This window comes from Syngnathus floridae, chromosome 5 (assembly GCF_059516105.1).
Source record: "Syngnathus floridae isolate MCC-2025c chromosome 5, RoL_Sflo_1.0, whole genome shotgun sequence".
Lineage (NCBI taxonomy): Eukaryota > Metazoa > Chordata > Actinopteri > Syngnathiformes > Syngnathidae > Syngnathus > Syngnathus floridae.
In genome coordinates this window covers 14,810,257-14,836,474 of record NC_142417.1, presented here as the reverse complement: position 1 = coordinate 14,836,474, position 26,218 = coordinate 14,810,257, and the positions used below count along the sequence as shown (strand labels likewise).

The window sequence follows — 26,218 nt, the reverse complement described above, 5'->3', positions numbered from 1 at the left end:
TTTTTTCCAAAATTTTGGACCCTGCGGCTTATAGTCAGGTGCGGCTTATATAAGATTTTTTTTCGTGATTTTTGTGATGACTTGATCACTTTTACTCTTAACACTATTATATACAGTAAAAGCTACAAAACAAACTGACAAATAACTCGTTTTCAAATCAGACGAGTAAAAACTGGTCAAATATTTCTAAAAAAAGCTATTATTAAAAGTGAAGACAATTTGCAATTCTAGTAATGACACACGAATTTGATGCACAATTTGTCTTCGCGGGCCACATAGAATGATGTGGTGGGCCGTATCTGGCCCCCGGGCCTTGAGTTTGACACCTGTGCTCTAAACCCTTTCTCTTACTCTGCCATATCACTCAGAGATTACACAAAGCAGTGGCGCTGTTTGGACAATCTGCATTGTAATTGTACTAAGTTCATCTTGTTTTTCCTTTTTTTAATCACTTCACTGGTTTCTTTTAAATCAAACAAGTTGTTTGATAATAACTTGTTTGATATAAAAGAAACCAGAGAAGTAATCTGCATTGTATTAAAACCCAATCAATCAGCATTTAAATTCAATTCCTCTGACATTTTGCTCACCAAAAACAGGTTGTAATGAATGTGAACTTTTAATGCATTTTATTCAGAAGGTTACTTTGAACCTTAAACGGCGGCGCGGCGTACTTATGGATTTTTACAGCCTCCGGCCTCCAGGAGGCGCTCTAGCAAGAAGCAAGAACGAGACAGGCGAAGAAGAGATAATGCGCCGAAGAAGACGCGTTAGTTTTTGTTTACATTTCGCGCATCACGCGATCAAGACGGACATTACTGAAAGGAAGCCTTTATACACAAACCGTCATCATGGGGGACAAAATAAATGCATATGATGCAGCTTTTAAGCCAAAGGCAGTCGATGTTGATGACATTATCTTGTGTCTACTCTGGAGCGTACTTATGGATATTTACGGCCTCCGCTCTCCAGGGGGCGCTCTAGCAGGAAGCAAGAGTGAGACAGACGAAGAAGAGATAATGCGCCGAAGAAGACGCGATCGTCTCGCGCATCACGCACACACCCACGTTAACACAAAGACAGGAAGCTTTTATACATAAACCGTCATTATGGGGGATAAAATAAATGAATATGATGCCGCTTTTAAGCTATACGTGTCGCTCGCTAGTTTAATATAATGTAGCACTACGTGCATGAATAAGATTAGCATGAACAGAACCTCTTCACACTCGAAGAAATGCATAAAACCGACGACGAAAGAGACTGAGAAAGTGTGAGGCGAAGGATATCTAACGCCATTCCAATCGGACACTAAGGAGGAAGACTTGGTTTCAGTGCACAGGAGGAAGATGAAGACGGCTCTTTTTGTACTTTTACTGGTATGTTTTTTTTAACCAGCCCTGTTCGTGCTGTGCTACCGTGTTGCTGCTGTGTAACCGCCGCCATTACCGCCGCGTCTCAGTGACTTTGCTGTGTTAATTCCGTGTTGTTGTGGTATTACTGCCGCGTCGCAGGCAGTGTTTGGAAAGAAATGTTAAGGTATGTTATTAAAGCTTTAAAAAAAACTTTCTGTGTCCAGTCTTTCTTTGCTAATAACTCGCGTGCACACTTCCGCGTTGCTGCGGTACTACTGCTGCGTCACAGGCAATGTTTAGAAAGACATGTTCAAGTATGTTATTAAAACGTTAAAAAGGCTTTCTATGTACTGTCTTTCTTTGTAAAAAACTCGTGTGCAAGTGCGGCTTATAGTCCGGTGCGGCTTATGTAAGAAAAAAAATGAAATATCCCTGAATTTTAGCTAGTGCGCCTTATAATCCGGTGCGGCTTATAGTCCGGCAATTACGGTAATTAAATTCACCCTTCAATATATCATCAAGAAAGTTGTTGCTCCAATTTGACTACTTGATACAGCTTCTAATAACCCATATTGGCCAATAGCCAAATAAACAGCAAGTACAGTATCTTCTCATAAAACAGAATTGAAGATTTGTGTAAATTAGGATACCCAATCTTTCTCTGCATTACAAAACACCAAAAGTTGTGCACCAATTATGTTTATTCAAGTCCCTGAAAAAGAAACCTGACCTTGTGCAATTTAATTTACTGCGCTAAATGTTTACAAATTAGGTCCTGTCACACAATCTGACAAATCAATTGACTCATCACTTCAATAACAAAAGGATCGCATCACGAACACACGCAACCACAAATGGACCAACCTCCAGCTATGGCGTCACAATTTCTGGATGAGCCGGTTTTAGAGTTACATGATAAGGTTGAAAAAATTTAATATGCCTTTCTTCCTTGTACGGCACAACAAAGAGTCAGAACTACACAAACTTCTGGCTGTGGACAAACACGTGTCCTAAAGTCAAACACATTTTATTTTGTTGACACAGTGGTTCCCATTGACATTTTGTAGCAGTACCACCATGGATGGTATAATGCAGTGAGGTTTTGTGATCTGGAAGTGTGACCCAGGGCATGTTCTAGTTGAGGTACCAGACAAAGCACAGTTTCGAGTTGACTGTCATTGTTGAGTTGAGCTGCAGGCCGCATCCCTCTGGCTGAGCTGCCTCAGGTTAGGGTGTGTCTTCCTGCCTGGAGGCAGCTGATTAAGTGCACCAGGTGGATATGTTGGAAAAATGTTGGGGGGAGGGAGGGAGAGAGAGGGAGAGAGGAGGAGAGGGGGAGGGGGAGAGAGGGGGAGGGGGGAGAGAGGGGGAGGGAAGGGGAGGGGGGGAGGGGGAGAGAGAGAGGGAGGGGGAGGGGGGAGAGAGCGGGAGGGAGGGAGGGGGAGGGGGGAGAGAGAGAGGGAGAGAGAGAGAGGGAGAGAGAGGGAGACGGTGCGTGGGTGTGAAAGAACTTTTGTTTGAGTTTATCTTATCTGTGAAAAGAACCTTGCAGGTGTTTTCCACCCAGAAGCCAATTTCATACTCTCCCAATTCCTTATGAGATTGTGCCAAAACGTCTTTTATGCTCAAGTGGCTTTCGTCATTTCAACCTGGACCAGCCATAAATTCAGACAATGGGAACATTTACAATAAAATTAATATGTTCCCTGATTATTCCCTGAACATTTATTTTGTTACAAAGGAATGTTTGAATGTAGTATGTATGTGCGTCACAGGAAATGCTTCTATGTTCGAGCTGGGGTCTTGTACTAAACCGCAGAGGGGTGGGCCTTATGTCAAAGGAGAATTCCTTGAAACATATCTGGACTTGTTAAAACACAGAGCGGATGGGCCTTATCTCAAAGGAGAAATCATTGGACTTGGACAATACTCCTGAGGGCATCAGGGAAATTCACCTGTCGGAACCGGAAGTGCTGTGCTGCATTTTGCCTCGATGTCGGGGGACGGGGACGGATCTGTGACATTAGCAAGGTTGGTGTTTTAGTATGTAAATGAGAAGGATTTAAGACTTTCAGTAGGTCATTTTCAGTTTTAACTTCATATTTCTGAATTGGGTATATGGAAGATACAAAAAAGAAAACAAGAAATCTACTAAAATGAGATTTACTAAAACGTAATTTTGAGATGATTGGTTGTGCAGACCTGGTTAACGCGTCCGCCTCACAGTTCAGAGTGTGTGGATTCGATTCCACCTCCGGCCCTCCCTGTGTGTGTGGAGTTTGCATGTTCTCCCCGTGCCTGCGTAGGTTTTCTCTGGGTCCTCTAGTTTCCTCCCACATCCCCAAAACATGCTTAGTAGGCCGATTGAACACCTCAAATTGCCCATAAGTGTGAGTGTGGATAGTTGTTCATCTCTCTGTGTGCCCTGGTATTTGCTGGCAACCAGTTCAGGGAGTCCCCCACCCACTGCCCGATGACAGCTGGGATAGCCTCCAGCAAGCCCGTGACACCCGTGGGGACAAGCGATACAGATAAAGGATGGATGGCTGTACAGATGTCAAACTCAAAACTCAAGACGGTGTCGTGAAATGTAATATTTATATTTACATGTCGAAGCGTATAGGACACTACTGGGATGACATCCACCATAGCAAAATTTCTGTTTATGGTTTCCGGTTCTGTTTAGCGAGTATTTTTCTCACTCCAAAGTCCACATTTATTAATTTGCGCTGTTAATTTGCTGGGCACAGTTGGATATACATCATCATTAATTATGACATTTTACCACACGCTCGTTAGGACAAATGAATGTGACCCCTTCCGGACATTATTTACTTCATTTTAATCCTCCCAATATATTGTATACAATATACATCATCAATCAGTATTGGGGATTAAATGTGACATTTTAGGTATAAATTATGACCTCTAGTGGAAGATTGTGACAAGTGCATGCGACATTGTGACCACCCATGCCAACTGTCCCTGTCAACCAAAAAACACCTGTCTGCCATCAATTACATTTTAATAACAATAAAGAGTAAATTGTTTTGGTGGGAAATATGAAATATATTTACATGTGTTTTAAAGTATTGTTTAACATGAATGAATCCTATTGGATTTCATTACATAATATATACTTTCTACCCACGTTATATATTTGTTCCCCTATGAATTGCTGGATTGAAGACTGTACATGTGTGAAGTCACAGAACACTGTAATGCAAGGTAAACGGCATAAATACATCATAAATAGTCTCCATGGCGCCTCTAATGGCTAGAGAGTGCAATTTTCAAGTGTTACATATGTAAAAATTCAATTACAGCACAATGCAACCTAGTGGGTATTTGTACGTTTGCCACCTGATTTATAGCATAAATGGGAGCTTAAGATCAGGGGATGCTTTGAGAATAATTGTCCATTTGTTTTGTATATGTGAAGCCCTTTGAGACTGCTTGTGATTTAGGACTATATAAATAAACTTGACTTGACTTGACATAACCATTTTCGTATCTTTTAAACAAAAGGCAGGCAGGCGGACAGGCGGGCAGGCAGGCGCACAGGGGGGCGGGCAGGGCGGGCAGGGCGGGCAGGGCGGGCAGGCAGGCAGGCAGAGCTCTCGGATGAGGTGTCACAGACTGATAGCAAGTCACTCCCAAGATTCTTTGCGCGACCAATGAGGAACTTGTTGCTAGTTGGTAAACAGTCTAAATTTCGAGTTTGCAGTTTGTCTTTCAGAGATTATCTCCAGTACGCATATATATATATACTATTTGGATATTAGTGTGCAGTCGTTCGTGTGCGAGCAATACGTAAGTAAAATGACTTCGAAAAAAGTTCGTTAAGTGTTACTTGTTTTCACATTACACTGTTCAAAGAGAAACCATGCATAGTCTGCGATATTGACGAAAGTAAATCGCTTTGTCAAACTCGTTTGCATGTACCATTCCCCACCCCCTTTTTTGTTTTATGATTTAGGCCGCATAGATGCATCAGGTTGGCGTTTCTACCGCAGACTCTTCACGAACCTCTGATTACTTCCCTCTTCGCCACTTCAACACGGCCCAGCGTGAAACTGAAACTACTATATACAGAAAAAGCCAAGTGAGAGCAAACTGTAGCACGTGGGTGATCAATCATTAACCAGCGATCATGAGTGCAGGAAATGATTTATTTCAGTTGTGCACTGTAGTAGGTTCGATCACTGTTTCAAAGCAGCTCCTTACAAGGTAAGTCTTGTGAATAAACGTCCATCAAATAGCAACTGTGGATCTTTTAGATAAAAAAATAAAACGTAAAGGTAGTGCTAATTGATTTGGCTATATGTTTATTATTATTGTTATTATTATGATTACATTCACATTTGACGAGATTGCGCAAAGTGTGGCGAAATTTTCACAATTCTATTTTTGTTGTCTCTCAGTGTTCAAGTGTCTCCAGGATGATGACCAATACCTGCTTCTACATATGGTACTTTCTGAGCTTGGGCTTGGGCCTGGCCTGCGTGGTGTGCGTGTGTTTGTGGAACAGCCAGTGGCGTGGTGGTTTCGCCTGGGACGGCTCTTCCCGTCAGTTCAACTGGCACCCGGTGCTGATGGTAACGGGCATGCTGGTGCTGTACGGCAATGGTGAATATGATTTTATTCTTCCCAACTGAGGGCATGCAATGTTTCATTTTTATTTCTTGACTCTCATCCTTAATCAGACAGACTATACAGTGATCCCTCGCTACTTGGCATTTCGTTTATCGCGGCTTCACTACATCGTGGATTTTTTTTCCAAATTAAAAAAAAACATTTAAAAGTCAAAATGAAACTTCTAAATTGAGGAAGCATGTGTCTAACCATTAGAACAATGTAGTATTGCTCCAAATGTTCGTTTAAATTATTTTAGAAGTCCGTTTTCGCGTGTTAGCACGATCGTGAATTAGCATCCTTCCCCTAACTCATTAGCCTGCCCAGTACTTCTTGTTGGTGACCGTACTTCGCGGATTTCACTTATCGCAGGTAGTTTTTGGAACCAATTATCCACGATAAATGAGTTATTACTGTATATACATAATAGTCAAGACACATTTCTTTAAGTATCAGTATCAGTTATTTATTCACGCATCTCTGACGCACTACATGTCCAGTGAGTATGCAAGAACGAGGATGTTTTCAGCTGCCAGGACTTATACACAGATCTTGGCAACAAGGAGCCGTGTGTTTATCAGGCTGCAACATGAGGTGATGACTGTAGATGGCTGCCACAACTGATAACTCTATGCGAAGGAGATATGTTGCGCTGTGTGAGGCAGAGTGGTCACAGCAGATACTGACTAGTTTTCTGACAGTCTCGTACGTCTCTGGTTGTAAACAATATCTGAGGAAAATAGGCCGTTTGAGTACATATTGCAAGAAAATGAGACCGCAAAACATAGTTGTGTGATTATATTTTGTCTGGATGAATGGATTGGACCGGCGGGCTGATGGAATTGGGTAGGATAGATGGATGAATATCATGACAGGAATTCTTCGGGGAACAACCGCACGATTGGCTTACCATCCCTTAGGTTAGAATTGCTCATACTCTCAATATTCAAACAAAACCATTGCAGTGCCCTGAATATAGTATTCTTTTTATGTTTTTCTTTTTTTGGTGAAATGATCACCAGATAACCTTGGGGATAGAAAACAGATATAAAGTCAGACACAAACTGTAGCATTACTGTGAAAAAAGAAAAACTGCTTATCTGATGCTACATTCTGGTTTGTATTATTCAGAGTTCAAAAATCTCCCTTAGGTTATTTATTTTATTTCTGCATTATGTCTCCGATATTGGAAATCTGGTGATTGATTTTAGAGGGAAAAAAATATTGACTCCAATTGGGTTACCATCCACAGCCCGGGGCGGACCACCTTTTCTGAGAACAAGCCTCGTTCAATCATATTGCCATCATGTGCTATTGAAGCTGCGGTTGCACTGAGCCCTGACAGGCAATGGACATTGAAGGTGACTTCTATAATAGAACCTAAAATGCTCTTCCCTGCAGGAGCTGTGTTGTACCGTGTCCCCCTGAATTGGGGAGCGAATAAACTTCCTCGGAAGCTGCTGCATGCCGTACTGATGCTCATCGCGGTGATACTTTCAGTTATTGGACTTTGTGCTGTTTTTGGCAATCACAATGCCTCAAACATCCCCAATTTATACTCCCTGCACAGCTGGATTGGAATCACCACTACAGCTCTCTTTGCCACACAGGTACAACTCCATGTACCGTATTTTTCACACCACAAGGTTAAAAGGCGCAGACTCAATTGCATGAGCTTTTTGGTTCTTAATCCACACCTAGGGTGCACCACATTATAGGACGCATGCATGACTTACCGTAAACAAACCCCCCCCAAAAAACGGGCGAAAGACAGTTAGATCGGTTGTATTTTATTCTAGTATTTATCCGCGTACTTTACTGTACTCAACATTCTAGTTAAACTACTGTAATCAACATTCTAGCTAAACGATATTCATCGCAAATCCATCAAAGTCCTCATCTTCTTTATCCAGTTTTGCGCAAGGTTGCCATTAAACGTGACAAGTACCCTCTTGTCACTGTCTTGTTGTTGTCACGTTGCTCTTCGGCAATTATCCCGTCTTTCCAGAAAGCTTGAATTGTGCCTCGTAAGCATGTCTCTTTGTCGATGCCATTTTAGAGGGTCCTCATGCTGTTCGTTTTGCACGAACCGATAGTATTTATTTATCAATGGCGGTGGAGGTACATACTCTGTGTGTTACGTACAGTCCTCTGATCGTTTTACATATTTTACGTACAACCTAATGTCCTCTGATCGCTTCATCGGGTCTACATATTACGTCCTTGCCGCCACACAACATTTACAGATTTTGGAAGTCGGTCCACACAAAAGTTGCACCTTATTAAAAGGCGCACCTTCAGTTTTTGAGAAAATGAAAGGCTTTTAAGTGCGCCTTATGGTGGGAAACTTACTGTACACAAACATGGCACGTACACTGTTACCTGAATGTGTTGAATGTATTCTTTATTGTCACCCTCTTAAAATAGTGGCCAGAGTCAAAATATATAATCCCCCCCCCCCCATTAAACAGCTCGCTAAGGTGTGGGCCACCTCTGCTAAAGCCGCATTATTACCCCTTAATTGAGTTGAAATGAATTAACAACTTTATGCCGAAAAAAGTACAAAAATGTTGACTGGATTTGTGTGCGTTTCATGGGACAATGACAATAATGTTCTTTTCACAACATTTTTTATTTTTTTATCTCTTTGTCAATCCAGTGGGCTGCAGGGATGGCTGTCTTCCTCTTTCCGTGGTGCCCTGGTTCATTGCGTAAACTGCTGAAACCCCAGCATGTCTGGATGGGAGGGGGTCTCATGACTCTTTGCATTGCAGCCTGTATCTCGGGCATTAACGAAAAACTCTTCTTTGTACTGTAAGTACTTTCCTCCACACTTTGTTGCCCGAATGGTTTGATGGTTATCATGATTATCATATCCAAACCCTTTAATAGGAAAGGAAATACCAATGGGTCTCAGCCGTATTCTCAACTTCCCACCGAGGCCTTGTTAGGAAATTCATTAGGAGTCTTGATCGTAGCTTTTGGCTTAGTTGTCCTCAAGATTTTGTCCACTCATGAGTGGCAGTGGCCAGAAAGCCAGCCTGCAGATCTGACCTACACGGTGAGTCCGACATCACAACTGTTCAAAAATGTGTATGATTTAATATCAGTGGCAACATATTCATCATCATTTCTCCACAGCCATTGCTCGATGAAGAAAATACGTAATGGAAATTGCAGTCAAAGCCAAATTGGAGAAATCAATGGAGCCAAAGAAGACATTTTAAATTAAAAGTTCTGTCTTGGGTGTTTAAATAAGCAACACGTTTATTTTTTTATGTTCCCAGAAATATTTGTGTTTAAATAATAGTGTTTGTAAATCACTTATGACATTATCCCCATTGTGGGATTAATAAAGGTTTATTCTTATTCTTAGTGCCTTCATTTCTTCACGGTCGGTAACAGTGATGCTCATTATCTCTAATCGTTTATTTATTTATTTATTTATCTATCATGACACATTTTTTCCCCCGAAGAACTAAACAACACATCCAAAGATTAATGGCATTTGTGTTAGAGGATTTTGGGATGAATTACCCTAATTTTACACAAGGTGGCAGCAAATTAGAGTTTGGTTCAAGCACGCGCACGGAGGTGTTTTGAGTAGTTCCCTTCGTCGTACCCTCTCCAACTTACTCAATTATTAGTGTTATTAATTTGCAAATAAATAAATAAATTAATCTATTAACTGCCTACTAAGTCAATAAGTCATTAAACTTAATGTTTCGCCGTGGCGTCTCTCTCTCTCTGTCTCTGTCTCTGTCTCTGTCTCTGTCTCTGTCTCTGTCTCTCTCTCTCTCTCTCTCTCTCTCTCTCTCTCTCTCTCTTTCTCTCTCTCCACCTGGAGCGGTGGTAATTGCATGTACAATATTGTAATTAAAGTTTTGTTTTCTTTCACCATACTCATCAAACCAGAACACAACCAACTCAACTAGTGTAGACACGCACTTTTCTGTTTTTTACAATCGCATCATATGTACTGTCTTCTTTTTTCCCCCGTCAATTAACGTCATCTTACAGAACTTTAATGTATCTGTGGCGTCATGATTACATTTAACGTATCTTTAGGCAGCCAATTCAGGCTCAGCTGTTGAAATCAATTTCAGTCCCATTTGCTGCGATAGCGCGTTCGTAGTTTCCGACAGTCTACGAAAGCAGCATTTCTGCTTTCACAGCCGAGGATCATCTGTCTCCGTGCGCGTTTTCACGTCTTGGGCCATCTCCAGTGATGTCATTGTAAAAGTGGGTGTCAGCGGGTGCGAGGATCCTGTCCAAAGCCAGCAGTTCACATCTGGGAGGTGAAGTCCTCTCGAACAAGAGGCTTCTGACTGATTTGTTCACTCAGGGCTTCCCTCTTACCTCTTACTTGGACTGGTCGCAGACAAGAAAGTAAGTTTACCTGAGTCTTCGAGTAGACGTCTCTCTAATGCTGCATTCAAAGGAGACTGTATCCGAAAGTGTCTTTAATTTACAGCATCTTAACATCTCTTGAGTTGTTATGGCTCGGGAAAAAAAAGTCAAATGTTGAATAACTGTTTCGAGATGTAACGATTGTCCAGATTACACGTTGAATCAATTACGATCTGATGACATTGTCAGCCAAGACTGAAATTAGGACGAATTTACGAATTACGTCTCTGATTATTTTTTTATGTCCACGAATAGTTAAATTCTCACATTGTTTTGATTACTTGTGAAAAGTCGTGTTTTAAGGGTTTTCACTTGATATTCATTTGCGAAGACAATATCTATTATACGAATAATTTTTGCTCTTTTAAAGTCAGGTTTAAGTAAAGTTGCGTATTATGGCATTAACAATCACAGTACTAATGCAAAAGATCAACTAACATGATTAAGAAAGCTAACTTTTTACTCTTCTTACGTAAATATCCTTCTAGAACCCGGTGGGATATACTGCCACATGCATGCATACAGGTGAAAAGCAATGTTTTTATTTAGGGTGCAAAGGATTTCTTAACCATACAAGAGGGTTTCATGTTAATGGAAAAAAGTTGGTTTCATGCAAATGCTGCAGTGTGTTCTTCTGATGTTCTTGTTGGTGTCATTTTAGCATTTGAGTTTCAATAATTTGTTGTAACGTGTTTTGTTCTAAAGAGTATTTTTATATACATTGGGAGTTACATGCTTTTTCCCTTAATGTTTCCAACTCATTGGCAGTAGAGTCCATCTGTTCATTTTGTAATGTTTCCCACTTGTGCAACCACTGCCACGTTACAATGAGCTAAGGAAAAGCCCCTGCTGGAAGATTTATGTACACATTCTCCTTTAGCAATGCAGCTGGTGAGTTTTAGTCATCTGATTGGTATGCGAAATATGAAGCACTGACGTATTGGTTGTTGTTCTTTAATAATAATTCTATTGCGTTTTTTTTTTTTTTTTGTTGCAACTGTTAACTTTTGGTTATGTAAGCATGTGACTTGGAGCGATGTATTATCCTCTTTGGGGTAAACGTTTTTGTTGGGGTGTGCATGTCTGTTGTTTTGCAGCCTCTCATAAAGATAATTCTCTCCTGTATATACAAAAACTATAATTCTAGAGTCCAGTTACTTTCGTACCTTGGCGTTAGACAAAACCCGCAGACCAGATCAGGCCCTATGCATAACTTCGCTTAACCCAGGGGTTTTCAACTGGTTTTGTCCAAGAGACCACCATTATAAACAAGAAGCAACTCGGGGACCACTGGTTTGGCGAAATATTATTTTATTTTGCACCGAAGGAGGATAGACCTATACAGGCTGTTTATTTGTGTCTGTATTTCAGCTACATTTGACATAATTTGAATGGATAAATGATTCTGAATTAACTTGGGGATTGATCCCACCTCCTTCAAGGTTGAAGTCTACCAATCTATAACCAAGCCAGAAGACACAGAAAAAATAAATTGATGCTGCCTAGATCCGTGTTGCCAGGCCCGACTGGGAGCAAAATATAAAAATAAAATCACTTGCTCAAGATCACCAGGTACAAGGATTGAACCCAGCACCTACAAGTTTGGAGACTATCACTCTACGACTGAGCTATGTGAAGAAGTCATTACACTTTCAGAAATTATCGATAGCTCGAAAAAGGTGATCACTAGGAACCGGTGAGAAACCCTGCAGGAAGACACAGAAAAAGTCAGTTGATTTGTCATAAAATTAGCTGGAATATAAATCAAGTCAAAATAATGAATCAATTTTATTTAAAAAAATGTTACAATCATTTTCCATTTCTAATTCAGCGGACCACCTGCAATATCGCCACAGACCACGAGATGGCCGCGGACCGCTGGTTGAAAATCCCTGACTTAACCCATGAGAGCTTGCCCCCCAATGATTTTCCCATCATCTGTCTAATTTTACCCATCAACAGTATGAGCACATGGTTTTGCAATTACGGTTCAGAAATTAACTGCGTCGTTTATTATGGTTGATTACGCTGGGCAACAATTTTTTACTTTTTGAATATTGTCTTGATTTTTACAGGTGATTTAGGGTAGCTTTGCGCTTCTGAATCAGGAAATAACATCCATTTGTCTCCATCAGGTCAGGTTTTTATGCCAAGTTGATTTGAAAAAATCTGATCTTGTGACAAAATCACAGTTTTTCACTACCAGAACAAATGCCTTCCAAGCTTCCAGTTCCACTTCGTTCATTGAATTTTCGAACTCTGGATCTCTGATGAGCTAACGGATCTGAGGACCCTCAAAGATGCCAGCTTTCAACTTTTCCATGGTTAATCCTGGAAAAGCTTGGCACAAGTAAGTGAAACAGTCACCATCTTTGTCCAGAGCCTTGGTGAACTGTTTGATTAAGCCAAGTTTGATGTGCAGAGGTGGGAAGAGTATTCTGTCTCTGTCCACCAGAGGGTCGTTGATGACGTTCCTCTCCTTACAAGGCACAGATTCCTCCCGCACAGGCCAGTCCTTCTTTGTGTAATGCTGAGCACGGTCTCTACTATCCCACATGCACAAAAAACATGGGTACTTGGTGAAGCCAGACTGTTGTCCCAACAAAAAGTTCACCATCTTCAGGTCAACACAAATAAACCACTTATGCTGATCATAGCCAATTTTCTCCAGTACGTACTTCACTGCTTCATACTTCTCCTTCAGCGTAGTCGAGTGGGCGATAGGTACAGAGGCAAACAGGTTGCCGTTGTGTAACAGAACACATTTCAGTGATCCCTTACAGCTGTCAATGAAGAGTCTCCAATCTTTGGGTTCGTACTGTGACACACCAAGCGTGAGCAGAAGCTGGGCAATATCTGCACAGTACACCAAGTCCTTCTCCTCAGAGAAAAAACGGAGATACTCTCGATGCCTATTGCGGTAGAAACTGATACGAGCACTGTTAGAGAGTAGGTTTTTTTCTTTCAATCTGGATGCCAACAGTTCGGCAGAGTCCTTTGACAAGCTGAGGTCGCGAACTAGATCATTCAACTCGTTTTGGGAAAATGGATGTCGAGCATCATCTTCAAAAACCACTTCTGCTTCTTCTTCATGTTCTTCAACACTGGAGACATCTTCGTCACTAATGTCAGGAAGTTCTCCGCAGATAGGCACTGGAATTTCATTACAATGAGCTACAGGACGACGTGCTGATTGAAGATCAGGATACTTGAGGCTTCCTCGGTTCTTTCTGTTGATACCGATCACATCAACAGCACAGAAGTAGCAGTCAGTGACATGGTTTGTCGGCTCCCTCCAAACCATAGGAATCCTAAATTTCAGACTCCTCTTGCCATTGGTCCATCCACGCAGAGTCTCAGTGCATGCCTTGCACACTATGTGTGGTGCCCAGGCTTTATTCTTGTCACCAAGTTTAATTCCGAAATATGCATGGTAAGCACACGTGGCCATATCTCAAAAACCTGACCTGATTGAGCAAAACGAATGTGATTTTTGGATTCAGCGCATCAGATTAGTCCTAAATCAGCTGAAAAAACTCAGACAACAAATTTGTTGTTGACCTGTGTTATGGGCCATAATCAAAACGTCCTCAATGATAGATCGGGTGAAAAGTTTAAAAGCACCTGTGGCTAAAGTCAACCTGTGGCAGGGTTTCTACTTTCTGACCTGCATTTGACACTTATGGATGTAAACAAGAAGTAGTGTTTAACAGTCTCTTTCAGGCATCACACATAATATTAATGCAAATTGCTCAAACTGTTTGCGTTGCACTTGACTCGATTGCATCTTTCATTTCCCAACACATTTTCTAAAAAAATAAGTACACTGCTGATTACGACCGTGACTAATGAAATTTTCCATCCATCCATTTCTATACTGCTTGTCTCCACGGGGGTCGCGGGCGTGCTGGAACCTATCCCAGCAGTTCTTTTTTTTTTTTTTGTAGCTACGGTAGCGTTTACTTGCGCCGCAAACATTTTGATTGATTAAATGATGTCAAGGGCAGAAGACTTGTCCATACATACATAACACGTAACAAAAAAAAAATCCCCTCACAATATTTATGAACACATCTTGTAAACAAGCACTGAAGTCAAGTTAACCAGTAAGCTAATGCTAATGTTAGCGAGAAGCTAACGAATGCATATAACACATTGTGTTCTCCAAGAATAATTCAGCACCTTCGAGGCAATTCATCTGATAGAACTACTCCAAATACACCCACAAGAAGTGAAAACATAGAGCACACAGGTCTAAAATCAGCAAAAAGACTGACGCTAATGCTATGAAAACAAGTGCATCATAGACAATAGGCAATGCTATGAAAGTGAAATCCAGTTTATTATTTTGTGTCATCTCAAGCTAACCGCTTTACTGTGCCCATCATTTCCATAGATTAAAGGAACTGGACCATCAACGAAACAAAGTCTTTCGGCGAATCCTTCTCTATACTGACAAAAGATTTCTGAAACACCCGTCCTTGAACAAACAGGATTTTGCCCACAATTGTGGGAACACTGCTTGAAAATTTAAATTTGACCAGGCACTTCTTTGAGGTTCTGATGCTGGGGGACGGTGCTATGAGTTGTGTGGATTGATGCAACCAACAACAGAACATTTTGATCTCTCCACTTCAGCATCCTTGAGTTGTTTGGACTACAAAAGTCTCTCCGAGTAATAAAAATGGCTGATTTGCGAAACGTTTGGCCTCATCAAATATCTTGTTTGGTACTACCGCCCCAACGGATGTGATGTAATCGATAAAAATACGTAATAGAAAACTGAGAAAATTGAACTGAGTACAAAATAGCCCCCAAACACATCATTATAGTATGTACTACCTCTAGGTCCTAGAGGGGTAGATTACACCTCTACGATCTTGGAGACTCCAAGTACACAATAAAATGAATATAAAATAAAAAAAAGTGGATTTTCCATGATATGTCTAATATGGAGGAAGGTGGACGGTGTAAGGAAACTTTAATAGAGAGAAAAAACCCACACCAACCAAACTCCAAACAGAAAGGCCTAGGCTGAGATTCAAAATTGGCCCTCTCAACTGTGAGGCTGGAGTGTAAACCACAAGCCCACCGTGCTGCCTCCATAAATATCCCACTTTTTAATTTCTGCTTCGGTCTTGTCCCTTACTGGCTGCAGCGTCCATGCAGTTGTGATGCATTTACTTGCAATTCAACATTTGGAATCACAGCTCAACGAGTTGTGGCCAGTTGTCAACTCATGAAAAGTAGTTGCAGAACCCTGCACACTGCACAACACAACTGAATTCTTCAGTGGCGTTCATCCACTCTTCTTTTTTTCCCCACGCTACTGCAAATTCTCCAAGGTCTTCTGGTGCCCCCCAAGGGAGGCATGAGTTATTTTTTGAAATCTGCTGCTCTGAACGCAAACAAAACTTGTCTTGGTTGAATTGCTCCCTTCCTGCAGCTGTCCCATTTCATGATAAAATACCATCACTGAATGCATCCATAGAGAGTGGCTATGTACAGGTAGCATAATATTCAGTTACTCCTCTTTATTTCATGGTCACACACTGTAGGCTACTGCAGCTGCACTGTGATCAAAAAGTAGTAGTGGGAAGTGAGTGAGAGAGCAGAATTAAGCCAAGTTATGTACGTATATCGTTGACATGGGGCCAATAACTCATAAATCACATTGTGGTGAATTTCATATTTCTTTCCAAAATCTACACTATTAGTCAGTCCACCCGTGTGGGTGCTATTTTCACATATCATTGTCCAATCTAAAGGGTTGAAAATGGCATGTTCTCGTCCATGATGCAATGCTAATGATTGTACAAACTTGACATTGTTGGGGTCTCCTGAAAAGTAACTATTTTGGAGGTATAAGATTTTGGCCCAACACCAGCGATATCTGATATATAGCACATGAAATTTACAGGGAGCAATGTTCCTTTGCTGGGGTTCAAATATTGTGCATTAATGCAGAAAAGTGCATTTTTATGTTCTTCAACTTTATAATACTATAAAGTCCAAGTAATTTCCTCATCGTCAAGCCTACTAAGTTCTATATTAGTATGAAAATTGTTGAAGGAATTAATGTTGGTTGGTTCATTCAATTCCCTCCTCCATTTAAAGTTGGAATGTTTTATTTTTATTTTTACTTCACTTTTGTGCTCAAAATAAAATATTCTATTCAATTCAAAATTTAAAAGTATCAAATTAATTATTTCCTCTTCTTCTGCAGGTCAGACCAAAATGTCGTTCATCCAGCACATTTTCTGCTGCAGCCTATTAGTGCTACTGGAGCTGGTTGTAGCCCAGTACGAGCACCTCGGCTATCCACCAAGCTATTTGGAGCCAGAGCAGGAGCAGTATTCTGGTCCCCAGCTAACGCCTGACACGCCCAGAATTCAACTCAGGCTGGGAGGAGACAAGAGGAAACACAATGAGGGTCGTGTAGAAGTTTTCTACAACAACCTATGGGGAACTGTCTGTGATGACGACTTTTCGATCCACGATGCACAAGTTGTGTGCCGCGAGCTGGGCTACTTGGAAGCAGTTTCATGGTCACCATCAGCAAAGTATGGGAAAGGAGAAGGTATTTGATGGCGCTGCAGTTATTGGAGGCTGAGAAATGTATATGTACAGAAACACTTCTTGACTCAAGCAATCTCTGCATGTTTTTATATTTTTGTCACATAAGTATAAATCTCAACTTATTAACCAGGAGAAAAATAAGATAGATAGCTTTTTTCCATTTTGAGCTTTTTAGTGTCATTGGTATCTGGAATTTGCTTCATGGCCACTTTTCCATAATTCTCTCCGTACACAAGACTTTTCCTCTCTCAGTTCCACAACTAGAGCCCCCCCGCCACCACTATCATGCCATTGTCGAATCATATTTTTTTCCCCATCAGGACCCATCTGGTTTGACAATCTCCACTGCACTGGCAAGGAAAAGACTTTGGCGCTGTGTCCCTCAAATGGCATTGGTGTTTCCGACTGTAAGCACAGCGAAGATGTAGGCGTAATGTGCAGCGACAAGAGGATCCCCGGATTTAAATTTTTCAACATTCTTCCCAACCATTTGGAGGTACAGCTCAAGCATAATTTAATCACACTTTGTTATGTGTAATATTGTTGCACTAGTTTGTGGTAAGGACCTACTTTTATGATAATGCTTTCAGAAATCTACAAAATCTGCTGGGACGTTGTATAAAACATAAATAGAAACAGAACATAATGATGTCCCAAGCCATTTCAATTTATATTCAATTGAATACAAAATGTACAAACTACACAATGTTTAATTTTGAAACTGATGAATTTTACAATCTGTATGAGCAAGTAGTCTAGCAATTTATGAACACTTTTGCACATCGTACAATTTCAAGACATTTTGAGTTTTAATCATTTACAATGCATACTATCATCAAAAATTTCGGAGAAAATTGAAAAATCTCTGCATAAAAGTGGCAGGCCTATAACCCAACACTGAATCCCCGTGAGCTTCTCTGGGCCTGAGTTCATCTGAGTTGGGCCAATTGTAAAAGTATGCTGTTGTCTGATGAGTCCACATTTTATATTGTTTTTTGAAATCATGGACATTGTGTCCTCTGGGCTAAAGACAAAATGGGCCATCATGAGTGGCCTGCCAGCAGTCCTGACTTGTCTCCCATTAATTGTGTCGTGCATTATGACATGCAAATTATAACAAAAGAGTGTTGACTGTTGAGCAACAGAAGTTGTAAATCAAGCAAGAATGGGGAAAATTCCTCTGCCAAAGCTTTAAAAGAGTTGCCTCTTCAGTTTCCAAATGCTTAATTACTATTGTTAAAAATAAAGTAAACATGCCCGTGTCCTTTTTTTGCAATCTGATGCAGGCATCAAATTAAAAATACCCCCCCCCCCCACACACACACAGTTACATTTTAAATATCTTGTCTTTGTAGTATATTCAAATATAGATTAAAAAAAATGTGCAAATCTTTGTATTCTGTTTTGATATACTTTTTAAAGTTGGGTAGTACACAACATGCATGTACACAATTATGGAAACCCAAAACATATGTAAAGTTTACAAACATTGCAGCCAGATAGCTTCATTTAACTGGCTCAGAATGTAACGTTTTCATTGACTGCAAAGGATTTTTATTGAAAAAAAAAATATAATAGCTTACATCACCTTCCATAAAGAATAGAGCCAAAATTGAAGACTTAAGAAGGGTGCTAGAATTGAAGATTGAAGTAAATATTACCATTGGTTCGGCCTGTAGTGAGGGCATTTGGGACAAAGCACAAGTGAACTCCCTCTTAAATGCAGGTCATCGTTTTTTGGTTTTAAACAACTCTGCACACTTGAAGTCAATAGCAATAGCACATCCCGACTCTCTGGTTTAATAATAGTAATTTCCACACATCTTTCACTGAGTGTGTGTAAGTAAAAGTAATGTTTAACTGGTTTGTTTGTTTTAGGTACCGGCACTTATGATTGTCAGAGTTGGCTGGCAGGCTGGATGTTTTCAGATCCTGCTGATTTCTAGACTGGACAATTAGCATGAAATTACTTTCAAACTCAGTTATTAGCTTTCTGTGCAAGTCTCTTGAATGCACATTCCAATGTTCTGAGAACACTGCAGCGCCTAGATAAGTGAGCAAGGACCAAATTGTGGGCTTCTCATGTTAATGCTATTATTCTGTTGTTCCCTCTTGGACTGTTATAATTTGTTTGCGGAAGTGGGATGTATCTTTCTTTGTCAATTGCATGTGTAAATGCGTCTATGGCAGTGGTTCTTAACCTTTTTGGAGGTACCGAATAGCATACCAGCTCTGCCGAACCCCTGAAGCCGACTCACCGAACCCCTAGGGTTCCCACTGGTCTATGGTATCTGAAATGTGCAGAAGTTGATGTAATGCTTTAAAAAAGCTCTAGATGTCTGATGTCAAGCCGTGTGGTGAAAGTCTGATTCAGCGTTTCCATTCTAAAAAACATCTGGACCCCATGCCACATCGTATGCACACTGCATTATCTGGAAGCGGTATCCTGGTGACACACCCAAAGACACTCTGATGTGTAATAGTGGTAAAGATTACATATAGTTGGAGGTTTTGTTTGATTGGATGATTACTGTGCTCCAAGAGCATGTAGGGGAGCCACCGCCTTTTTAGGTGGCGCTAACCTCAATTCGATGTCCAGCAAGCGGTTCACACACAAAGGAAATACCCAGCCAATGAGCTAAGAGGGAGGTGAAACATGAATCCTTGCATGCATGTGTTGCTGACCTTTTACTAATGCGGTCAGATTCTCCTTTGTAAGTTCTTCACCATGTTACACTTTTGAAATTGAATAGTAGGTGTTGAATCTTGAACATTTGTTAGAATTGGCTATTATGCCACGATACAGAGGTCTCCAGTGGAGTATATTTGACTTGATTGTCACAGTAAGTTGACCAGTACACAATTGACACCATGAGTTTACTGAGCCTCACTCTATGAAATATTTGGTTTTCTGTCTGTGTGTTTGCATTGCTGCTTCACCATTACAATTGAATCGGCCACTGGGAATTCTCTGAGCTCTGAACTGCATTCATGAGCATACATTCCATTCTATTTTTCAAAATCTTCAACATGTAGAAATTCCGAAGTTTATGAAATGGTTGGCAATTCCCACTTTTATGCAGCCTGAGGACAATTTCATTTAGTCTAAAAATATGAACGCTAACAAAAACAGTATGTCCTGAGACTACACATTTCATAAGGAAGGCCAACTGATGTGTTGGACAACTAAACACACACGCACACACACACTCAGAAAACCGGTGAGCTGTGATTGGTTGTCTCCTGAGACCTGGCAACTGTGATGTCATTTTCAGTCAACAGCATGAGGTAAAATTGCTATTTTGCCTGTTTAGTTAATATCAGAATTAGAAGCGTCCACCTCGACGTTGGGGAAATGATCAAGTTGGATGAGGACTGGGGCAGCGGTTGAACAGTTATTTAAGGCATTTAAAGGCAGAATCAGTTTCTGGGCTTGATGGAAATAGAAAGATAGTCGAAGGGAGTTGTTTGTAGCGTGCAGTGACCTGGCTGTAGTCTTGAATGAACTTCCTGTAAAAGTTCAAACCCCAGGATCTGTTGCAGCTGCTTGCAGGAAGACAAAACTTGACAATGAGGCACTCAATCACAATAATTGCAAAGACCCTGAGAGACAAAATACAGACTTAATTTGTTGATCAAACACAATAATACTGTAGTTGTAATGAGTTGTACACTATTTGTGAGGGTTAGCATTGGCTCTATATATTTCTGATTTATTTAAGAATATATTCAACCATCATTTCTGAAAAGTGTTTTTGTTAATAACGCACAAGAAATATAAATCTTATCTAAGTGCCAGTTTGTCAGGTCCTGTGCTGCTTCTGTTCCTGACAAAAGCTTTGCATTTTATAAGAACAGAAAAAAATGTTTGAGAAATAACAGAGTCAACACATTTGAATTGATAGTTTATGTTGTTTGGCTGCAGCTTTTCTCATCCCCTAACTCCTCTCATGCACATACACTTCATAAGAAAATTACACTGAGTCACCTCTTGTGCAACTCACATTTTCCTCTCTTAGGTCACCCCCCCACTTCTGAGAACATAAATTTCACTTTACTCCCTGTAAACTTCCAAATACAGTATGTCCGGGTTGAACTGTAAAATGGTAAAATGCTTTTGTCAGCCTTCATCATTGCACAGTAATTGTGGATTTGTACATGGTTATTATCTTTACAAAAAAGGTTTGAGAAATGACCATCTTCATACAGATGTTTTTAATGTGGGTAGTCACTTTTTCTTAAATTGACAACTGGTTGGTTCAGCATGTCTAAATCTCACATGGGGCAGTTTATGTAAATGATATCATGCTTTTTATTTTAAGTCAAGGCATCAATCTTTCAAGATGCAAAAATCATGTTTTTAGCATTCAGGTCAACATATTGAAACTAAATTGTCAGCTGCTAATGCCTAATTCACTGAACGAGACGGCTACGTTGCGATCTTCTCAGGAACACCGCAAAGAATAGAAAGCATTGGAGTCGAGCCAAGGAGATGTAATACGGGGTTCCTCAAGGAAATTCCCAACTCCCGCATTAGTTTTGCATTAGTATTAAATAAAGCCAAAATGATTTTTTATATATGTAAACAAATGATTCATAGCTAGACATATGCTAGATAGTGACTCTCAATTCAGTTTAACACTTGCTGGGAAGTCACATAAGTGAGCCCTAAATAAATTATATTGTGGCCAAAATAGGGAGAAGTATTTCTGTAACTAGGAAATGTTCCAAGTATATCACATTAAACATCTTGTCACACCTTGAGTACTGCCCAGTAATTTGGTCATCTGCTTCAAATAACAAAGTGTAAAAACCATAAATGGTTCACAATAAGGCTGCCAGGTTAGCTCGTGATTGTTTTAAATACACAAATATTTTAGAAATGCCTCGAAATCCCTCATGGCTTCCCGTTGAAAGAAATATTCCTACCATCTTACTTTATTCAGAAGTGTTTTATTCAGAAAGAAACCGCAGTATTGATTATTATTATTATTATTAATATTATTATTATTATTATGGAGAAAAATCAAATAGAATAAAATTCATTGTCATTGTACAACTGATGGACAACAAAATTAAAATACAAGTACAAAAGTCATTTTCAAAAAGAATTTAAAAGGACACTTAACTCAAACTAGCTTGTACTGCCCTTTGTGGCTCAAAATATTACTTATTGACATTAAAAGTGAACTCTGGCCAATTTCATCAGTTTTCATTTCTCTCAATTTCCCTTTTCCATTCATTATGCCTGTATTAAATTTCTTTGCATGTGAGTGTTGGTATGTACATACTGTATGTAGGTGTGTAGTTATGTATATAGAAATATATATCAACTACCGTAATTTTCGGACTATAAGTTGCGTTTTTTTTCATAGTTTGGGTGGGGGGGGGCGACATATAACGACGAGCGACTTATATGTGAATCTTTTCAAAAATATTCAAAAAAAAAAAACCTGAAACCACGATGAATGAACCGCGATGTTGCAAGGGATTACTGTAATTTGAATTTCAAGTGACGTCAGCAGCGCGGCGCGGCGCAGCGCGGCGCGGCGGTTGTTTACAAAAAGGACAAAGATTGATCACGGGATGAAGACGATGACAAAGGGCCCCACGTACTACCAGCATCATTAGCGGCTTTGTTTCTAAGTGACACGGAGGACAAAGAGTTTGAAGAATTTAAGGATTTGGAGTGACACAGAAGGTTTGAAAAACTATTATGGCTTTTACGCACGCCCGGTCCTACTCTACGGAGCTCTCTTTCACCTCCGTGGATAGAAGTCGGGGGCCGGCGCTCGGCCGGGTGGCTGTCCGGGGATGGTGGATGGGGCTCGGACATGGCTTTTACGCACGCCCGGTCCTACTCTATGGAGCTCTCTTTCACCTCCGTGGATGGAAGTCGTGGGCCGGCGCTCGGCCGGGTGGCTGTCCGGGGATGGTGGATGGGGCTCGGACATGGCTTTTACGCATGCCCGGTCCTATTCTATGGATCTCACTTCCACCTCCGTGGCTGGAAGTCCACGCCGCCACACGCCTGGAAGTTTGTTTTGTTAAAAAAAGAGCCGTTTACCAAACCCACGTCTTTCCTTGTACTTTGTTAACGCTACAATATAGTTATATCCTAGATCTGTGGAATCACGACGAGGCTGACGTCAGGGCGCACGCGCGGCGTTGTTGACAAAGGACGAGGAATTTGATCGATGGATTTAATGATTTAGAGTGCACAGATGGTTTGATAATATTATTGCTTATATAATAGTTATTTGATATCTAATTTATATATCGTTATATGGGCCTGTGGAATATTTTGAAGTGCAAGCGCCGTCAGCGGCGCGCACCCATTGTTGACAAAGGACAATCGATGGATTTAATGAATTGGAGTGACACAGATGGTTTTATAAACGTGTTATTTATGTAATAGTTTTTTTAATAACTCTGAATGTTACGTCAGGCTCGTTCTCAGCTCTTCGTTTGTGTTTATGTCAAGTTAGCATACCTATCGTTTAGCCTGTTGTTGCTCGTTCATGTCTGTTCTTGGTGTTTAGTTTTGTCAATTAAATTTCACCCCAAAATGTGACTTATACTCCAGAGCGACTTTTTTCACATTATTGGACATTTTATGGCTAATGCAACCTATATTCCGGAGCGACTTTTAGTCCGAAAATTACGGTATATATTTTCTTATATCCACTTACCATCTCTGGCATCATTTGTGATTTTACAATGAACCAATACTATGTATGAGGTTTAAGGCACTGTAAATATAAGAACACCGTTTAAGCTTTATGTTTTTCTGTTGGTACGCCATGAAGAAAGCTTTTGTTGAAGCAAAAGCAAATCGAGGTCCTAGACAACAATAAATGATAATACATCGCAAGACTGACAACAATGTTCAACAATATGAGCTAAGAAATACTGCAAAATTATTTCATGTAGGAATTATTGCTGAGGCTTTGTATGTTACATACATGAACAACTTCCATCGTTTCAATGTTCTAGTTCACTTCTGTTTCTGTTTCCACTTTGCGAACAAATGAGGTTTTTAAATGGGGCGTCGCAAACTGGGCCATTTTGGAACTGTATAACTGTTGTTTTGTACTGCATCCATTGTAGACACATAATACATAAATACAATATGAAGGTACAAATATTTTTTCCTCCTCGAAATAATTTTCTATTCTTATAATATACAGTATTGACATAACTCAATCGACCCATTTACAATATCGAGTAACTTAACAAAAGGCATTTCTGTTGGAGGCTTTACCTTACCAGCATGGCATTTTCCCCCTGCATGTGATGTGATTTCTGTTGCTTTTGAAAGCTGTTGAAGGCCTCTATTAGAAACACGTGTTCATAAGATGTGTGCTGTTTTTGCTGGCACATGTTCATCTGCTGCACAAGAGGAATGTACTGAAAGCACATCATGGTCGAAAAGTTGAGAAACCTCTAAAATCTTTTACGGTGAATATATTGGGTTGCTGCCTTACTGTGGCATGCACGTAAGAATATTTATATCCTGTACATACACCCTTAAAACTGCTGGGTTAAAAGATTTCCTGGGTTGGTCCATATTTTAACCCAAATTGTTGTTTCGAAGCCAGCAGTGGATGGCAGCGACTGAAACATGATGACACAAACTATAGCTTCACATTCTTATAAAACTACAGTAGTCTACTTACTAAGAGCTATGCTGTGTTCTGTAATATAAAAATAGAACCAATAAAATATTGTCTTCCCTGTACAGTCAATTGACTCTGCGAGATTGAAATGCGATAAGATAGCCTCTTCACTTAGCTATTTTTGACACATGGAACTCTTATTGACTAAAATGAAAAACATAGTCTCCCGGAGAATGAGGACTGTGAGATAGTATTCACTATCTGTCACCGTGATAACAATTTCTACTTAGAAGCAGATTAACGTGATATGGACCAGTAAAAATGGAAAGTGGAATTTGTTGGAAACACCTCCCAAAAATAATAAGGTCTATCTGCTGTCAAGGGTTTTAATATTATTATTACAGTCATTCATTCATCTTCCATACCACTCATCTTTACAAGGGTTGCTATTATTATTATTATTATTATTATTATTATTATTATTATTATTATTATTATCAATTTGTGATTGGGTATATAACTGCTCGATGTTAGAAAGGCAGAACACGACTTGAGTTTTACACGTTGACAGAAAGAATAGCTAAAAACATTTTTCAGTGTTGCACTTCCTATTTGTGAGTATGATTACAGTGTTGCTCTATCTTCAGTACTGGTTTCATGGTGACTGTCATCTGACAGACAATTTTTTTAAGTGTTTGAGGGCTGTGTGGATTTATTTTAAAAACCTTTAAAAATGTTCATGACGTGTAGTTCATTCTGTTAAATTTAGTAGTCTGGATCATTACCATTTGTGGCAAAATTGTCTTCACTGCAAAACATAAATAGATATAAGTAAATTAATTAAATAAATAAATAAGTAAGTCACTACTGATTAAATAAATATAAGTCACTACTTATTTCGGTATTTATAGTCAAAAGTAGTCATTCATGTGGTGGTTATCTCATCCCCCGCAAACTGTCAAATCTGTGGTGCTTGCTGCTTAGATGAGCTGGAAAGCATTCAGTCAAGTAATTTTTTCCAGTCACAGACCTACTGTTAGTGCAAGTCTGTGGTCTCATTATTTATACGTACATATGCGAATTCACTTAATTATATTCAAGTCAACATGCTATGCCTCTTTTCCCTTGTGAGGGACAGTCCAGGGTATTTCTCGCCTTTTGCTCGTCAGCTTACATGTGATCCTGAACTTTACGAGGGATCAAAACGGGGCTGTTGGCTTGCTTCTTTTGATTTTCTTCTCAACTATGGAGCTTCTTCACAACTGTTTGGTGTGTAGCTTTGCACTGCTATATTATATTGCACAAGATCAACTTCACCTCTCCTTTACTTGTCATCCCACAAATGGCTTTCCCATCTGTGCTTTTCCCTCAAAACAAGACACAGGAAAGGCCAATCTCCCAGGAGAGTGTGGGAGCAAAACAAGACACATATGTTTGTAATCTTTTTTTTTTTTTTTTGTGGAACTAAATGGCTCATACTTTAGGGGTGGGACATCACGTGAGCGCCTGATTTCCAGACTGGAAAGGAATAAAGACAAATTAAATGGAGTGGATGAGGGCAAGCATTTACATTGTCCAGCCAAGGAGTAAAGCACTAACCTAGAGACGAAATTGAAAATG

The 26,218-nt window shown here is 40.1% G+C and overlaps 2 protein-coding genes across 5 annotated transcripts in view; both read left to right on the top strand.

The window, feature by feature from the left end:
* Positions 1-3,230: 3,230 nt before the first annotated feature.
* Positions 3,231-9,359, top strand: cyb561a3a (cytochrome b561 family, member A3a). Of its 4 annotated transcripts, XM_088376409.1 has the most exons (8): positions 3,231-3,386; positions 5,335-5,460; positions 5,549-5,585; positions 5,780-5,984; positions 7,392-7,600; positions 8,650-8,804; positions 8,883-9,051; positions 9,132-9,359. In XM_088376409.1, the coding sequence occupies exons 1-8, from the start codon at positions 3,349-3,351 to the stop codon at positions 9,156-9,158; spliced, it is 966 nt and encodes a 321-aa protein (XP_088232535.1). In that variant the 5' UTR covers positions 3,231-3,348; the 3' UTR covers positions 9,159-9,359. The 4 variants fall into 4 exon arrangements, with proteins under 4 accessions (XP_088232535.1, XP_088232537.1, XP_088232536.1 ...); XM_088376411.1 differs by lacking the exon at positions 5,549-5,585 and having other exon boundaries at positions 3,241-3,386; XM_088376410.1 differs by lacking the exons at positions 3,231-3,386; positions 5,549-5,585 and adding an exon at positions 4,954-5,168.
* A 726-nt stretch (positions 9,360-10,085) lies between these two features.
* Positions 10,086-26,218, top strand: part of loxl2b (lysyl oxidase-like 2b) — a 36,195-nt gene continuing 20,062 nt past the window's right edge. Inside the window, exons 1-3 of the mRNA XM_088376408.1 lie at positions 10,086-10,379; positions 16,627-16,980; positions 17,300-17,475. Of these exons, the coding sequence (XP_088232534.1) occupies positions 16,638-16,980; positions 17,300-17,475 (519 nt within the window). The 5' untranslated portion in view covers positions 10,086-10,379; positions 16,627-16,637. The remainder of the gene's footprint in view (positions 10,380-16,626; positions 16,981-17,299; positions 17,476-26,218) is intronic.

Bases quoted from the DNA above. Each gene is read 5' to 3' on its own strand.
- cyb561a3a (XM_088376409.1), top strand. From the start codon at position 3,349: ATGTCGGGGGACGGGGACGGATCTGTGACATTAGCAAG. The intron at 5,461-5,548 runs GTGAGAGCAAAC...TGTGCACTGTAG, and splicing joins CTATATACAGAAAAAGCCAA to TAGGTTCGATCACTGTTTCA. The intron at 5,985-7,391 runs GTGAATATGATT...TCTTCCCTGCAG, and splicing joins GCTGGTGCTGTACGGCAATG to GAGCTGTGTTGTACCGTGTC.